Below are 18564 nucleotides of genomic sequence, written 5' to 3'. Positions count from 1 at the left end.
CGGCGTTTCTCCCTTTGAGCTGCTGCCTTTGGCGTTTTAATAGCAGCTGGAATGTATTTAGTTTCTTCTCGGTAAACAACTTGGCTGAAGACCTTGTGTACTACGGAGTCCTAAAGACAATGGGGATGCCCCCCCCCGCTCCTCACGCATTGACTGGTATTTTGTTTCAGAGTGAATTTACAAAGTCTTATTTTTGTGCAGGAAGATTTTCATAAATGAAGAACTTTTTTGTATAAATTGTTGTAATCGATTATTTCATTCTGCTTCTGTTTTGTAGGTAACAACAAAGGCGAAGCAGGCCAAGGATTTGGTTTCCCATGCCCCAGGTGCGTAGGAGTGCTGGACAGAAGGGTTTGCTGCATGGAAAATATAGCTTATCTGGAGTCTGGAGGGTTACCCCACTCATGCCATTTTAATAAGAGGGCAAAACTTGCTGGGAGGGGGTGTGGCTGCCCCGCCCTGACGGATTTGCGCAGAGTGGAGGCGGAGTGGGCTGGAGATCTCTTCCCGCCTCCCACCTCCATTGTTCATAGATGTCATTCATTTTTTATGCCTGCATGAACTGAATACAAACGATAAGCGAATGAATCCTCCCTGCAGGCGTTTACACTGATTGATTCATTCGGATTCCCGTCATTCAGAGAGAATGTGAACGATAATTCATTCTGTGCAAAAGTTCCCTGATTTTCTACTAGAAACTGGTGTAAATTACCCCAAGAATTCCCTGCAGCTTTTGGCTGGCGGACATTTCTTTAGACGCCTCCATGATGCATGTATGAACTGGTGTAACTTGTACCTGCGTGGATCATGGCAGACCGCCGTTGGAGGTGCGGCTCCTCATAGATTCCCCCCATCTGTCGTCTTTTTCTCAAAGTTTTTGTTTGATTACAAATTCACATTTTAAAATTAGAGTCAAATGAGTGAAAACCATAAAACTAAGTGCACTTACCTGTCCCTGCACTCCGCGATCCAGCGCTGCAGCCCCACGATGCTTCCAATCTCTGTTAATGGCAGAAGTCAGGTGACCGCTGCCTGCCAATCAGAGGCTACTGCGTCACTGCCCCTTCTCCTGGCATCAGCACTTGGGCCCTGAGCGCCATGAATCCTTACTCCTTAGTCCGCAAGGATTTATATTATGGATGGATATTTTGGATTATCAAGGTAGCAAAAACCGTCACGTTAAGCAGCAGCACGAGGCCTGACCGTACTGTAAGCACAATCTGCGATTATTCCTCGAGTCTTAGAGCTGTTCTTCTGCAGTCGTCTGTTAGTTTAGAGAGTCTTGATAGTTTTGCGGTTCTGTCCGGGAAGCAAGAATGAGACGATTTAGAATTTTCAGTCAGTTGGATGCCGGATTAACGGAATTTTATTGTACCCACCCGATTAATAGTGATGGCGTCCTACACTTTGCGGTACACTGAACCGTTTCTAGAATTGTTCTTCTAGCAGGAACAATGGAGTCTTCTCGTTGTGTAATGTGATAAAACCGTTTCCTCTCCGGCTAATAACGATTTTCCTTTTTTTAGGCACCGTTCGGTTATGTGACTTGAAATGCACAGCGAAGGCGAGTGTGATTTTACCTGACAGCCTAATGACTCAGCGGGAGGAAGAGGAACCTGATTATGAGGAGCGGGACGTCTCTGCCTGCCAGGGTGACGCCCTGGTGACAGTACGAGCCCGCAAGAGGAAGAGTACCAAAACAGACCCTGCCGCCTCAGCCAAAGACGAGGCAGAGGAAAAGGTCAGAGGCAGGCGGCAGAGAGACTTTGATACAGAGCAGGAGACTGAAGTACTGGGGGACAGCGATGATGAGGGCAGAAAGGAGCGAAGTCGAGGATTAGAAGAGATATGGACTCAGAGCCAGCAGAAGCTTCTGGAACAGGCCTTGCAGCAGTATCCAAAGGGGACAGCGGAGCGATGGGACAAAATAGCCAAGTGTGTCCCCGGGAAATCGAAGGTAACGGTGACTGATAGCTGTATATTACAATCAGGGGTTCCCCGAGGCTTTATGCTGCCTGAAGCAAAGTGTGAGAGTGCCCCTCCCCCACCCCGCAAGAAAGAAATGAATCTACTTTTACAGAAAGTAAAAACGTCAAAACACTCGACACATTATTGACCCATTGAGACTTGTCTGAAGTGAGAGTATTTGTGGCCCCAATCGTAGTAGTGACCCTCTTAATGGTAGTACCCCAGTAGTACTAGTGACGCCAGGGGGTGGAGCTTAGTGAAAGTTCAGGTGTCACAGCAGCAGGCTGGGTGAGTGAATTGCTTGTCAGGTTGCCCTCCGGCCGGCTCATATAAATGGCCCATAAAAAATAATTACCAGCCAGATGCCAACCCGCCACCCCTCCAGAGGCCCTAGAGGCTGCCCAAGCCGTGGCTGCAGTTACAAGCGCCAGCCACTACACAGAGGTCGGCGCAGAGACTTCAGCTGCTTTCGCTCCAAACTGTGCGTTTGCGGTGCTATCGGCATGCTGATCGGCCGGGGTCCCGAGCGACCGACACCAGACGATCAACTATTGATGACCTTATCCTGAGGATGGTTCATTAGTAGTATTTTCCACGAAAAACCCCTTTAAAAAAAAAAGTTGGCCTTATAGTCCCTTTAAGTAAACTCCGCACAGGGTTGCTCCACCCTTTCTTTGCACCAGTCTAGTAGCCGATGCTTCCTTTGTGATTATGCACCCAGGGAGCTATGAGGACTCATGTAGCTGCTTGATGATCTTTCACAGCATCCGCTCCCATCGAATATTTCTGTAGCTAAGTCATAGAATGGAGACATAATGGGATTTAATATATAAAACTGCCTTCTGTCTCACAAGGACAACCCATATCCAAATCGCTTTTTCTGGTGAAAACCTTTTTTTGCCTTTTTATTGTAAATATTTGGTTACTTCTGCAGAGCTGATATAACGTTCATAGAAATGTTATGGCCCACCGGACTCGTGACCAGTAACGGTGTGCGCAGGTGACAGCTCTCCGGGAAGTAATGGAATACATATGTATGCTGGATTATGACCGCCCAATGTCCGATTCTTCTAGAAGGAGCAGCCGCTACACTGTTATTACTCATAGGTCTCATTCAATATAAAAACAAAGGTTTCGGTGACCAACAAGAGGCCACCATGAAAGCCATTAGAGCACAAGGCAGGGTCTTTGATCTCAAGTAGAGTCGAGGGTGCTCCGCGTTTTCTTTCTTTACCTTTGATTCAGGCTTAGAGTCCACTCTACAAGTGGTCGGCCTTATTCGACAGACGTCCGCATTTGCTCTTTGTAAGCCGTTTTGAGAATTTCTCATTTCTTTTGCGGCCCTCTCCTCCTTTCTCTGTTTCCTATAATCACTGTGGCCATGGTTACCAGCACGCACGTCCCGCCACAATGGATGACACATGAGGCTGTAGAGCACAAACTCCAACATCTGCCCGATTGTTAAGGAGGACACAAGTATCCAAATTACAGACCTCTTTCATGTTCGTTCAGGGCTGTGATGAACTGGATGGAGAACCCTGGTCCATAACGTTCTCTAGAAAATAAATGTCTCTCTCTATTAATGCAGTTGTCTTATTAGGGCAACCTATGTCCACCTGCCCTATTAGGACATAGAGAGGAGATCTTCTAAAGGGCAATCTCACTCTCACGGACCCATTTGAATGGCTGCTTGTGATATTACATTGACAGCAACTTTCACTAGCAAAATCTGCTATGTTTTGAATGACTCAATATCTTGAAGGACTCGTCTGTGATGAGACATCACCTTACCCCTAAGCTGAAAGTACTGTCACTTGTCAACATAACCTCCCTCTTGATGTATACATTTTTCACAATGTTGACCTCATGGTTGCATGGCCACTGTAAGCGCTTCTTTAGGGGTCTGTTGTGCTCATTAGAAAATCCCTGATGAAAGAGCATCCATCATTGGAAAAAGCCAAAGATCGCTAGGTGCAAGGTTGGGTGAGATGGGGACTCAAGAATTACTTGAAAGTGAGTGTCCTGAAGACACCCTGAATACGGACCACCTGACTATCAGGAGCGTTGTTTTGGTATATTCACAGGACCTACCTGGAGGAAGCTTTCTGCATCTTCAGGTCTCCACTCAGGATGGTGTCTACAGATCCTACGGGTCTTCCAACCACTTGCTCCATTCACATAATCCTGTTGTCGGACCGGGTTTAAAGGGTTGGCAGCCGCGAGCCGCATGAACGCTTCTCTTACGGGCGATGTCTGCTGTTAAACACAGCTGGCACCTGCTGCGTATGAAGCGGGATCCGCTTCCAATCCTGCTCCATGCAAACCTTGCCACCTGAGGGCATACTTGTAAGTCCTTTAGGGTGAAGGGATTAAAGTGGCTCCAGAGGTGAAGCTTCTGATCTGGATGCCATTTCACAGTACTACCCGCAGTAGTCTCCAACCAGTGGCTCTCTAGCTGTTGTGAAACCTAAACTCTGCATAATGGGAGTCACTGGAGACCACCGCTATATGTTAACAAAATGACCACCTGCTAAACTGTCCTCCTGGGGGGAAGGTTTAATGGGATCTTCCGATTTTATCTAGGAATATACAGACTAATAATCCTGCTCATTATCTGCCTGCCTTACGGCTGCTGACAGATGAGCCTATTCTGGACGCAGAATGCAGCTGTGCGGACCTAAACTCTGAGCGTCCTCTTCTGTTACCAGCCTAAGGAGTGTTTCAGACCATTGTAATGCCAAATTATATATTATACTATACCTTTTAGTCATGTTTCAAAACTGGTTGGGTTAGATAATGACTTGTAGGAAACGCAACTTCTAGTAGGTGGTGCTGTAGAGGCATTGTGCTGCGTCTCATTTGCATACCCAATTTCTCAGAGGAGCATTGCATGGCTTCTACGTCTCCTTATGACTACTTATCACACTCAACAAGGAGAAACGGTACTCCTCCCAACTGAGGTTAATTTAGGTAATACTGATTGTGTTTTCTGTCTTTTCTGCACTTCCTCAGAGGTCAGGTCTCCTAACGGTAACTAGATGCCCTCACACTTCTGACCCTTTTAGTGCAATCACACTTCTCTGTCGTATTATTTTTCCGTATTCTTTCCAACAAGTTGCCTTTGTTTGGGAGTCTGGCTTACAGGGCCTTATCTAGACTAGCGGTAATAGGAGGTGTAACCCTCCACTGCAGAAGAATGTGCCGTATACAGAAGTCAGTCATCCCGCGTAACTCTAGATCTGGTGTCGGGAGGTCTGCAGATACCATGTGTGTCAGATGTTGCTGCATGTTCCTTCAGACGTGTAGAATGGAGCGCCACAAGGTCTAATGGATGTGTCTTCTTCCCTGCAGGAGGACTGTATATGTAGGTATAAGATGCTGGTAGAACTGGTACAGAGGAAGAAACAGGCAAAAAGCTGAGTCCGGATGACGGAGGAGCAGAAGATGGACAAGCCGTTCCTTGGACCTCAGTATTCTCAATGTGCCTTAGAATAAATCTATGACTTTTAAAACAAATGCCATCTTTATGTGCAGAATAAGTAAAACATATTTTTATACCTTAAACTTTTTGTCTTCTCATTTTTGATATTTGTGTAACTTGGAAAAGAGTAAAAGGGTTGTTGCTTTTTAAGGGACCCCCAGTGATGCCTCGATCACAAGACGTTCTGCTGACCTCTACCAAAAGTAATGGGACACCTGAGTAAGAATCAAAGTATTAGTTTCCAGATGTTAATCCTTATTGGCTTCCTCCAGACAGAGAGAGATGCTCCTTGTAGCCGATCTCCGGTTAATAGATGAGGATCCTGAATGACGGAATTGCCAAATGGGGTACCTTGAAAAATGTGTCTGTCTCTAAACGTGATTGGCAGATAAAGGAATCCTTAGTCACAAGTGTTTTCCTGTACGTTCGCGTGGTCCAGTACTGGCGTGTCCGAGCGCCGCCACCACCTTGAAGGTCAAATCAATTGATCAATATTTCTGAGAGTTGCAATGGAAATCCCAGTCCTTTTCACATGTGGCATTCCCTGCAGCATTCAATGCGTACCGTGTGACTTATTTAACTTTTAGATAGTATATCGTAGACGGTCCTAAAATGCACCAGATTTATCACAGTAGCTCTGCTTAATGAGAGAACTGCATTTTAAGACGCTCCAGTCTAACCTTAGATCATCTTTAAGTTAGCTTCGTTTACTCCAAAAATTGTGCTAAAATTTTGGCGCATTTTAGGTCACTCCCCTTTGTACGAAGGAACACCTCTTTGTTGGACACAGCAAAAAAAAAATGTCCAAAAGCATCTAAAATACATTGTCAAACATCCTTTGTGTCACATTTACTGTTTTTTATTGTACTTTGCGCCAAACAGCTGTTTTTGTATAGTAAATCGGCCCCAGTGGTTTCATCATAGAGGAGTTCCCCATTTGGGACCAATAAACTGTATAGCAGCCTGAGCAGTGATGCTGTAATGGGCAAGGGGGGTGTTATTGGCTTATTACTGGTTCTGACAGACTTGCACTGATCACCGAGGGAAGAAGGGAAAATGGATGTACAAAAGGGGATGTCCTAATGAGCCAACTGTCTAAAGTTTTCTGTGCCACTAAGGGCCCGTTCACATCTGCTATTTTTGTTTTATTTTTCTCCAGTGTGGTGGCTCAGTTGTTGGCACTGTTGCTGGAATTGTAGGTTCGAATCTGACGAAGGGTGATGTCTTTAGGGAGTGTTTCTAAATTGATGAAATTTAAACCTAGGACCCCAGCGCATTGCAAGGCAACAGTTCTAACCACTGAGCCACATTCACTGTAGCGCCTCCACCGCTGCTGGGTTATCTTCATGTTCCGTCCACCTCCCATTGAGTACAATGCAATAAAAAAAATCTGTATTTTGTTCAACTGACAATGGAACAGCAAAATGAAAATACTGATGTGAACGAGCCCTAAAGGGGGAAAAAGACCTGATTCTGCTATGCGGGGGGGGGGGGGTGTCTGTAGCTGCAGTGGTGGTTTTCAGATGAGGCATCATCAGTAGGAGTAGTAAGTATTAGGCATGCAATTTTTAACTATCAGCCTGCTGGACCAAGGCTGTTCATATTATGGGTATAACGTATTTACTTAGGGCTATACTATATACAATAAGTGTATAATGTATACCCGATGTGACGTTCCCCACCAGCAATTTTTATTTAAACAAAAATTCTATGCAAACATATATACCCGCCTGGTGCCAACTGGTACTTGCAAGGCCTTGGGGCGCATACAGCCGGCCACAGAACAGTCGCTTGCCCACTCCAGGATGGCATTGCTTGTGTTCTGCATGTGGCACATGTGAAGTTATAGGAGACAATGAAATGAGCAGTTTATATGTGGGGATGGTAAAAAGTTTGGACATGTTCTTGTAACGATGAGGATTTAGCAGACTGTCATTCTGCTGGTGTCACAGTTGATGTTCTTGTGCTGGAGAGATGCGGTTTATGTTGCAGCCATTTCTGGCCGTATATCCAATTTGCAGTTGGTTACATGTCCAAACTCAGTAAAAAAAATCCTCATTCCTGCCTCCATATGTAACCATTATAGTCGATAGCTTCCAGGCAAACAGAGAAACCAGAGACGCTGCAGGCTACAAGTGCACAGATGATGTCTCCGAGATGTAGTCAAGGTGATGTCGGTTGTCACAATGAATAGCACCGAGTCCATTTAGGATTAATTAGTAATTTCTGCTCTACATCAATGATCTGGTAGTGAAATGGTTAACATGGCAGTTATCAGCGTGATTTTTCTCTCCCTGGCACAGGCTTGTTATAGTTGTCTGTGATGGAATAACCTCAAGGCTCCGGCTGCAGGGAATCATCTGTCTGCACCGAAATCCTGAAAGGTATCAACGTAGTGAAGCAGGTTTTCTTTTTTCCATTATCACCAATGTGTCAAATCAAAATTAGGTGAAGGAGCACATGGGTAACGTGCGTCTTCCTGCTGATAGTGATATGCGGGCTGAAATGGTGCAGTTACTGTCATATTAGTACAAAAATGTAGCACCCGTGTATGAACATCGCTCGTCCGCACAGTGGAAACACGTCTGGCTAAAAGTATAAAGGAGTCCTTTCGCTCTACCCATTTATTGGGTACCCAGTTTGAAGAGTCCCACTATTGACACAGAATTGAAACCTCTTTAACCCTTCCATGACGAGTCTTCATTGCCTAAATCATGTCGGAAGTAGAAGAGACTAAGGCTCTGGCGTGACCTGTTGGTGGGTAGCAGCTCAAAGGAAGGTAGAGATGGTAGACTAGGTGCCTCTAAAACGGCACTTTATACCAAACCAGCAGCTGTAGCCCGCTTCGAAGCACACAAACCTCTTCATCAGACAGGAATTTCCCTAACTATATATATGTATTCCTCTAAGTGTCTGATAAGCATAAACCTCATGACTAGAGATTGGCAAACTTTAAAAAAGTTTGGTTCGGCAGGTTCCCTAAATTTCTAAAAAAGTTGGGTTTAGTCTGAATTAGTTCAAACCGAACCATCACCAAAAATGATGATCTTGACCAAACAGTGCTGGTAGCACCTGTGACTCAGCAATTAGTGCTGCTGCCTTGCAGTCCTGGGGGGTGGGGTGGTCCAAGCTTCAAGTCTGACAACTGCATAGAGTTTGTAGGTTCTTGTGTAGCATAATCACTTTATTTAATGCCATACTGATGTCCTTGGTCAGATTTGAACCTATGATCCCAGCACTGCAATGCAGTAATACTAACCAGTGAGCCACCCTGCTGCTTACTCTTCCACCATCATCTCCATCAAGGTGACACACAAACACAGGGAGAACATACCAAGTCCTTGCAGATGTTGTCCTTGATCAGATTTTACCCTATGACCCCAGTACTACAAAACAACAGTGCTAATGACTGAGCCACCGTGCCGAGGACCTCCTCTTTTGGGTTGAATATTATTAAAAGCTCAGTTCACCCAAACACTTTGATTGGTTCAGTTTCTCAACACTACTTATGACCACTGGTGGCCAGTGGGGGAGTGTACATTATGAGGCCTTTTAAAGTTACCCGGTGGCTACCCATGGTCATGAGGTTTATGTGTATTGAACCATGAAGAATTGGCATAACCATATAGCTGTATCCAGCTGTCTGATGAAGAGGTCTGCGTGCCCCCAGAGCGGGGTTTGGAATAAAGTATTGTGTTAGAGAAATTCATTCAAATGTCTCCACCCTCAATTTGAACCGCTACCTACTTACGAACTGGATGCGCCGCAACCTTAGTCTTTTACTTCCTTTCAGCACAATCTGCAACACCGTGAACCCCATTGAACCAGCGCACTTGTCTGACATCACCTATTACACCTGTACACTACCCTTGCCCAGAGTTCTATCCCTTAAGCTACATTCCCATGAGCGGGAAATTCGTGCGTTGCGAGACGTGCAAAACTCGTTGGAATATGAACTCCATTCTTTTGAATGCAGTCATACACAGGCGTCCTTTTTGCGTCCTTTGAAACGCCTCGCCCATTGTATTCCATGGGACAGTCAAATGCTTTGCATGTCGTGCGATGAGCTATTTCCTATTTGAAATCCTCCGACACGTGACACGAGCGCCGGAGGATCGGAATTTCAGCTTAGTGATGTGAGGCGGGTTAGCATGAAAAACATCTTGAATCCACGGGTAAAATGCATGTTTACAAGTGCGATATTGGGCCGGGCTTCTCAGCCAAGTATTGCGCTCGCTCGTGTCAGTGGAGCCTTAGGGTGTATTTACTAAATGCAGAGAACTCGCATGAAAAGAGCCCTTAGTTTTCGATGGTTTAATTTCCTCGAGCGATTATTTGCTTGCACCGATTGTGCAAGAAGTAAGAGTTGCTGAATGTCCTATTTTGTGTGATTGTTTAGGAGTTGCGCACGATTTCCTACAGGAGACAAAAAATAAACTGCATCACACTTGCAAATAAATGCGGTTTTTCATGTGAGTGCGATGCAGTTTTCTATTTTTCCTGTTGGAATGTGTGATTTTTCGTGTGAAAAGCGCATGAGCGGCAATGTGACGGCACCTTGTAAATACAGCGATAGCCCCGCTGTCCCTCCTTAGTGCCTATCTGTCCACAGCTAAATTTACCCTTTGTAGTGATACTTTCTGAGGGGACGTGCTCACGGATGTGGTTTCTGTCCAATTTTCGAATAGAAATAGGAACTTTTCATTACTTGAATATCTGAGTAAAAAAAAATTAAAATTGCAGCGAGTCTGATTGTCCGACTCACGGACACACATGGTATATGTCAATGTGAGGTGTCCTGTACATCAGTGCTGTCCTGGCCGATAGGAGTTGCACCTAAGCGCAACTTTTTCAGTGTCCATTTCCATGTGGCCTCATTTAGATGGCTGTAGTGTAGCTGCAAAACCCGGCCAGGCTTTACAGCATTTTTACCTCTACTCGTATACCCTGTTGTCTTTCAGAATTTGACCCCTCTCCTGCGCTTGTCTCAGATGCACCAGATCTATGCCATAAATTAACTGACATATCACAGCTGTTGAAATCCACTGACGGGCCGCAGCCATGTGATGCAAGAACATCAGTACAAGGAGGAGGTTTATATATATAAAGGACTGTAAGATGTGGGAGGCAGAAAACATGTTTGCAATCCTGGAATCAGTTGCTCCACAGTGACACAAACTTCTAGATCCACGGAGTGAAGGCGACTTTGGAGAGTTCTACGTGATGAAGAAGACTGACGGCCTGACAGACCGCGGGTCGTGTTGTGGTTGCTAGGTTACAGCCTTTTGAAGATCACTTTCATCATCACCTTTGTAAGGACTCTCGCTATCGATGAAAGACTTTACCAGGAGCTATTTGAAGTCTCCGAATCTGATCGTGTTCACATATAGCATCCCAGGGGGACTTCCTGCGAGACCTGCAAATTGGAAACTGGGTTCCACTTTTAAGACGTCTCGCCGTGCGATCCTCCATCAACGGTCTTTAATATTAATCTTGACACTGAGCTAGAGACTGAGGCTTCTTACAGAGCCGGACACAATGTATAGCTGTTCTGGGTCTTTTTGCACCTACATGAATTCTCTGCACCGTTTCTTTTTGGTTGTGTGAGTTTCACTACAAAACTGTAAACAGACGTGTGCGGAGCGGTGAACATACAGCAGCCAGGGGGCGCTATTCTGACGAGGCCAAAAGATAAAATGTACAATAATATTCTGCATCTGTTGATGCAAGACTGAGCGGAAACCTAATAACGCTCCTAATGAACGAACCAATGCCTGGAAGCCAAAGTGCTTAGAAGATAAACGAAAACGTATTACAGTATGAGTCTAAAAGAGGAGGTAAAGGCTTACAAGAAGTAGAAAAGTAGCCGTGAAATAATTGACCGAGCTCGGCTCCACATCCCAGAGACGGCCGAGAAAAATAAAAGGATAAAGGGAAAAAAAACGCTTAAAAGACGTCCTGATGGGTGCGCCCCCCCCCCCCCCCGCCTTATACTTACCGTACAGAAGGGGTAATCACGTATAATAACGCCTCTGTATTATTCTAAGGGCCCATTCACATGGCTGTATTTTCTGTCCGTGTGCAGTTAATACTTTTTACTAGCTGGATACAGTATAGTAAACTGCAGTGTCCAGACTTGCATCCATTATGCGGATCAATATTGCCAGGAGACACTGAGGGCACACGGGAAAATGGATTTAAATAAAATACCCATCTGCAACAAAAACACTTGCAACATACATTATGTTGACAAACGTATTTTATATTTCTTCCCACTTACAAAATTTTTATAAATGTTCCCGTACATTATGGGGTTTATTAAATGGCAACGTAAAAAAAAATACAACCCGACCTGCAAAAAAAAAAAAACCCCAAGCCTTCAGATGGCTATATCAGCGGAAAAATTAAAGAGTTATGGCACTTGGACGTTGGGGATGAAAAAAAAAAAAGAAAAGTCTTTCTCCTGAAGGGGTTAATAAAAATTAATTTATTGTAATCTTGTTTATAGCCAACCACCCATAAAAAATCTCAAAATTGCATTTTATTTGCATAAACTGGCCTAAGAAACAACTCCATGACTTGCATGTAGGACAGCAGAGGAGCTGCGTACGTGGGGCTCTAGTTTTTGTCATGGGGGTATGGAGGGGGGGGGGGGGGGGATGCAGAAACGCAGCGCTGAGGACCCGATGCAAGAGGAAAAGGATTCAACCCGTGCCAAAATCCCTTTTAGAAAATGTATTTGACTGCAGCTTTCCCCTCGCAGCCCCCATTTGCCCGCTGCGGTTTCCTCGGGGCTCCCGGTTAATTGTTGGTGCCGAATGCTGATTGCAATAAAGAATGAGTAATATTCAGTACTTCTATTGCCTCGCTGCTTTCTGCTCATGCGGCTGAACCCGCCGCTCCCACCTCATTCACTTCTGTTTCATTTACTACCTACATTTTTTGGCAGCAGAACTTCCAGGCTTTCCATGAACTTGCGGCTTCTGTCTGGAAATATATTTGGGTTGGCTCTGGTGCTCCGCGCTGAGGTCTGACATGTGCCTCACGTGGCACGTACGCCGGTTTATGAAAGGAAACTCTATTTATAAGACGCCGGGTCTGAGATGAGCCAAGAACCTAACTCTACGGGGAACAGTAGCCGTGGCACCTGCTGACCCAGCAATAGAGCCCGTGGCGGCGCCCATCCTGGTATAACAGACATTGTAGAACCTGCGCACTTGGGGGAATCGGCGTTACTCCATTTGGCATCTTGCAGCAAAAAGTTTTGATTTTTACTCCAGCCTCGCGGGTCTTGTGTGGGACCCAGTGGCAGGGGGCGTGGCCTCCACAGCTTGTCACATTTACTGTCTTATGCCAAAACGTAAATTATGACTGAAATCTACGCCAGCTGGAAGCCGATAGAAGTTTCTATTGTTGGCACAGGAATGGCTCGAAATGCGACCCCTGTATAGAGATGTGCACCTCTCAATGGATTAGATGTGTTGTCTAAACGAGCTGCTGCACATTACGGCCTCGGTCAGACGAGCGGGTTGTTTTTTTATGCACACCTATTTGCGCAAAAAAAAAGCGCTCCACGGAGGTGCAAAATGCGCGTGACAGAAGCTTTGTGCTACTGGAGCAGCTGTGCTTGTAGAAGCGCAGCTGCTCCACAAAGGTCCCCTATGATGGGACTCCCCGTAGGGACAAAAGAATCCCCTGTCACAGCTGTGGCAGAGGACTGCAATGCCACCCCATTGAAAGCAATTGGATGAAGGCAACTCCTGCAGTGTGTTTTTTTTTTGGGGGGGGGAGGGGGGAGTGGGTGCTTGAAATATAAGCCCTATCCCGAAAATCATCTCTAGCTGTTAAAAAAAAATGTAGCCAGGCCTTATTAAATTGATCAAACAGTATTACTACCTACTGTAAAAGTTGCATCGCACCGCACGATAACTGCGTGGCAACACAGAGGAAGGCTCCATAGGGTAACATGGCCTCCAAAACATAGCAAATCTCACAATGCAGCAGCCTACAAAATATTGCTAATGTGAAGGAACGCTTCGGAAAGCATGGGCTTCACAGACATGCCATTTGTAGCACTGTCGCATCGTGCGACTTTGTCACCCGTGTGAAAGTAGCCTTATACACATAATGACTGAAAAGTGACAGCAGTATATCCAGCATTGCCAACCCCACTTCAAACGGCTGTAGCTGTGGTTCTATAAATGCTATTGACATGCTTTGGATATCCTCTTAAAGCCATGGCCGGCGTCTGCATGGATGATCCGGAGCAAACACCATGCATTGAAAGGCATGTACTTTCACTTTTTCCTTCACACTCGTGGTAACGAACTGCGATTTCTGCGAGCGGCGAAAAATTGCAGCATGCTGTATTCTGCTGTGGAATGCCTCCATTGAAGTCAATGGAGGTCATCCGACCTGCATCCCATCCGCACTTAACTTTGCAGATAGACTGCGTGTACCCATGGCATCGCCTAGCGATGGTGTGAGGAAAACAAATATTTACAAAACCCTGTACAGTGTATGACCAACGGCGAGCGTCCACGGTCATCTGCAGTACAAGAAAAGAAAGATCGCAGGGTTGCCAGCCACGGTCAGAGACTGATTCCTCTGCAGGCTCCCCCTGCAGAGTCCGACTAGTTCGTGTGAGACTGGCCTAAGGCTAACTTCACAGGGGCGAGCGTGATATGGGGCCGTGAATCCCACCCCCTTATCGCGCTCACCATCCATGTGAAGGCCGCGGCAGAGGGCTGGGATTGGCTGTCACAGCCATCATATTACTGGAGAACATGCTGATTGGTCTCCAGGCCAAGCTCTGTGATCTGTGCTGTCATTAGGCTTTCAGATCACAGAACTTCTGCACAGCAGGGGTGGGCTCTAGGGGGATTCTCTGCAGAGTTAGATAAGAACAGCCTTGATGTTTATAGTTTATTGGCGGTCCAGAAGTGGTTAGAAATGTTTGTGTTTATTCCCATCAGACACTTGTGGCACATTCGCTTTACTTTTTTGAGGGAGAACTTCTGTAAAAACTTCAGGACTGACGAATGACTTGCGGTCCTTACGTGTGTATGGGGTGGGCTCAGGAGCAGAGCTCCCTCCATACCCGTCAGCTGTTTCTGACCGCTACCGCTAACTTCCACGATCAGAGTCCTGTTTAGGTATTATGGTCAAAGCTGACTGAGTGTCTAAGCAGTCAGCGGGGGGAGAGACCCCTTCCTGGACCCCATCAACACGTTCCGCAGCGTGATCACAGGAGGCTAGCATGACCATTGGGGGCCTACTAAAGGCTCCCATGCTTGGATGCCTACCAAGCCCTACACGAGGCATGAAGCACGGCTTAAAAGGCAACATCAAAAATGGCTCTGCACACTAATAATAATACCGTACGGCTGCCAGAATCGTTTTTTTTTTTTTAATCGCGTTTCCCAAAAAATTTTAAGAAAAAGTAATCAAAAAGATGTACCGTATGCACCCCAAAACGGTATCAATAAAAGCTACAGCTTCCTCGGCAAAAAATCAGCTCCCCCACGGCCCAATTAACATAAATGTAAAGACCATTTCCAGAATCCTGCGGCGGAAAGCAATTTTTGTTTAGGAAAAATCTGTATTTACTTCATAAAAACTGAAAAAACCTCTAAGTTTGGTGTCGCTGTAATCATACCGACCCAGAACAGCGTTTGTCATTGTTACTACACTGAACGCTGTAAAAATTAAACCCTCCCCAAATATTTTCATTTTTTTCAGTTTTTTTGTCCATTATACAGTACATTAAATGGAAACTTTAAAAAATACGACTCGCCCTGCAAAAAACAAGCCATCACATGACTACATCATAGAAAAAGGTTATGGGCCTTGGAAGGTGTGGGAAAAAAAGGCTAAATAAAACAAGTGCTAGCTCTCTGGTCCTGGAGGGGTTAAGGGGTTGTGCCAAGTCTTACTCTCTTATTCTCCCTGCTGGCTGTGCTTCCCGCTCACCGATTGGCGTTTGAAGTGACCTATCAGCTTGCATCTCCTAGTATACAGAATAACAGGTACAGCTTGCCCTGCCGGCTCCTGTGTCTTTTTAGCGTGCGCTCACTTGCGCTACAGTCCACTCCTCGCCATGCAAACAAAGGGCGCACGAGGAAGACGCCTGGGGCAGATGATTCCTAGCAGTCCAGTCTCTATAGCCCCCACATTAAGGCTCCTGCGCTGCGGCTCCACGGTTCACATACAGATGTTGATGCCATCAGACTAAATTATATTGTGTAATCTTGGAAGTGGTAACCTGCCAAGCCGGTGATTAATAGGGTGCGAGTAATGTTAGGGCACGGATTCCTGCTCCCTGCGTCATGAAATAAAATATGGTGTACTTTGATCTGCTGCTCCTAAATGCGTTGCACATATGGGAAGAGCGAGCGGGCTGCTTATTGCAAAATCTTTAATAAAAAGGTAAAAAATCAGTGTCCCTGCCACATCGTAAACGGGCCGCAAGAAAGGTTTACTGAGTGACGATGAACTCGAAAATGCCATGCCAGCGTCCGGCGGCAGAACCACCTGCGCGCTATTCTGTGACGCTTCGTACGTGAAGACAGCGGACATGATAGTGCTGGTGCCATCCAAGTATGGAGAAGTAGCGCTGCCCGCCGCTGCCCATTGGCGAGCCTTGCGCTGACTACCTGCCGCACATTCACTACCGCAGGAAAAACACAAAAGCCAATGTGGATCTCCGGAGTTCTGCAGGTCCGAATATCTGGAACTCACCTGTATACATGGCACTCACCTGGATACACAGGAACTGGAGCATGGCACTCACCTGGATACACAGGAACTGGAGCACGTGACGCCGAGTAGACAACTTTTTCAGATTACTGAAGTTTTAAATATCTGGTTACCCAGTCGCCTGAATATTTACTATTACGCTACTTTCTGAAATGTATTATTTCTTAAGGGGGTTGTTTCAATATTGGGGGTCTGCCTTCAACCCATTAAAGGGGCTTTCCAACCACTTAAAATAGTTTCACAACAACTCTGTCCTTCCTGGTTGCTGCTGAGCAGGACATGTGTGCTGCAGCCAATCGCTGGTCTCAGTAGTAACCTTCTCTAGCCAGTGATTGGCTGCAGCAGTCACATGTCCTGGTCAGCAGCAATTAGAATGGAGAGAGTTGTTGTGAAACAATTTTAAGTGATGGACGACCCCTTAAGGATGCGGCTTAATTTGGTTCTAAGGGCGTGACGATATTTTGGGAATTTTCAGCTCCACTTTTCAAAAGCCATACCTTGTTTTCCTGTTGACCTGGCCGTAGGAGGGCTTGTTTTTTGCGTGACGAGATGCAGGTTTTATTGGTACCATTTTGGGTACATATAATGTAAACCTTCTCTTACATCTTTTTGGAGGACGGATAGAAAAAACAATTCTGCCATTGTTTTCTTTTTTGTTTTTTTTTTACAGCGTTAAGGGCTTATTCAGATGGGCGTATGTTGGTCGGGTTTTCACACCTGGCCGATATACCCTGCTCTTCTCTGCAAGGGGGGAGGAGGCGGGATGGAAACTTAGCTCCGCCCCATCCATCCCATTGCAAACAATGGTATGGGGCGGAGAGAGAGCGGGAGCACAGTGCACTGCTCCTGGCCCATCCCACCTCCTCCCCTTGCAGAGAGGGCTAGTGTATATCAGCCAGGCGTGAAAACCGGACCGATATACGCCCATCTGAATAAGCCCTCAGCGTGCAGCATTTGTGACAATTTTTTTCTTTCAGGTTGGTACTAGAGATGAGCGAACGTACTCGTTACGAGTACTTACGCACCCGAGCACCGCCATTTTCGAGTACAGCAGTACTTGCGCGTAAAGATTCGGGGGGCGCCGTGGCGGCACGGGGGGTAGCAGGGGGGAGTGGGGGGGGAGAGGGAGAGAGAGAGGGCTCCCCCCTGTTCCCCACTGCTCCCCCCCCGCACCGCCGCGCCTCTCCCCGCCCCCCCCGAATCTTTACGCCCGAGTACTGAAGTACTCGAAAATGGCGGTACTCGGGTGCGTAAGTACTCATTACGAGTACGTTCGCTCATCTCTAGTTGGTACAAACACAATAATACTAAAACAGCATATATATTTTTTTTAGGTTTTACCACTTTTGGACAAGAAACCCTATTTTTGTTGTAAATTATTATTTTTGCGCTGCTGTGTTCAAAGTCCAATAACTTTATTTTTCAATGAACGCAGCTGAAGTTTTTATTGGTACCTTTTTGGGGTACATGTAGCTTTTTAAAATCACTTTTAGGGTGGCTTCACATGTGTATGTCAGTTGTCGCAGCGTATTTGCGCATGAACGAGGTTTGGAGAGGACTATAATTAGGGTGTTGCTTGCGCAGGGCCAGTTCACACATCCGTGTCCCACCATTTCCGTGGAACTGAATGGCTATTAATGCCTAATAAGGGCTAGCTGTCTTATTCTACCTTCGCGCAGTGTCACACTCTTCGCCCTGCATATTTTCGAACCTGCCATAGACTTTTATGGGAGTTGAGCTGGGCTAATCACAGGAAAATACAGCAGGTCCTATTTTTTTGCGCACACAAAACGCACTTATGGGAACGAACCCAATGAAATCAATGGGTTCCATTTGTGTTGATCGCATGCTGATTTTGCGTGCACAAACACCCTCGTGTGAAGAAGCCATTACTGCCTTTTTTCGGTGACCAAATGAACAAAATAATCATTTTGGTTGTTTTTAGGGGGGGGGGGGGGGGGGGGGGTTAATGTGCAGGTTGTTACGGATACAATGATAACAAATGCATTTTTCCCCATAAACAAAGAGGGGAAAGTGTGAAAAAAGGTGTTTAATTACTTTTTTATGTCCTTGTAGGGGCTTGAACCTGTGAGGCTATGATAATATATTGCAGTACTTCTGTACTGCAATGTATTATCGCTGTTATTAGCGATCATAGGCCATGGCTGACTCGGATGCCAATATCTGGTGTCCGGTTGTCCATTGGCCCTCGATGACCCGTATGAACACTCCACACCGGCACACTTCTGGGCATTAATCTCCACAAGTCCAGTGAGCATACAAGTCTAGTCAGGCATGAGGCGGAGTATAGCCAGCAGAACTGGGAGGGAGAGCGCTGACAGGAGTCCCAACTGGTA

At 46.0% G+C, this 18564-nt stretch overlaps 1 protein-coding gene across 1 annotated transcript in view; it reads left to right on the top strand.

Annotated features, from left to right (window-relative positions):
• The window catches only part of DNAJC1 (DnaJ heat shock protein family (Hsp40) member C1), a 90645-nt gene extending 85113 nt beyond the window's left edge, over window positions 1-5532 (top strand). Inside the window, exons 10-12 of the mRNA XM_066585444.1 lie at window positions 278-326; window positions 1527-1957; window positions 5320-5532. Of these exons, the coding sequence (XP_066441541.1) occupies window positions 278-326; window positions 1527-1957; window positions 5320-5388 (549 nt within the window). The 3' untranslated portion in view covers window positions 5389-5532. The remainder of the gene's footprint in view (window positions 1-277; window positions 327-1526; window positions 1958-5319) is intronic.
• Window positions 5533-18564: the final 13032 nt, after the last annotated feature.

The sequence above is a fragment of the Eleutherodactylus coqui genome, chromosome 12, assembly GCF_035609145.1.
Source record: "Eleutherodactylus coqui strain aEleCoq1 chromosome 12, aEleCoq1.hap1, whole genome shotgun sequence".
In the NCBI taxonomy this organism is placed as follows: Eukaryota; Metazoa; Chordata; class Amphibia; order Anura; family Eleutherodactylidae; genus Eleutherodactylus; species Eleutherodactylus coqui.
Note: the sequence above shows the minus strand (reverse complement) of the source record. Positions and strands in the feature narration are given on the sequence as shown.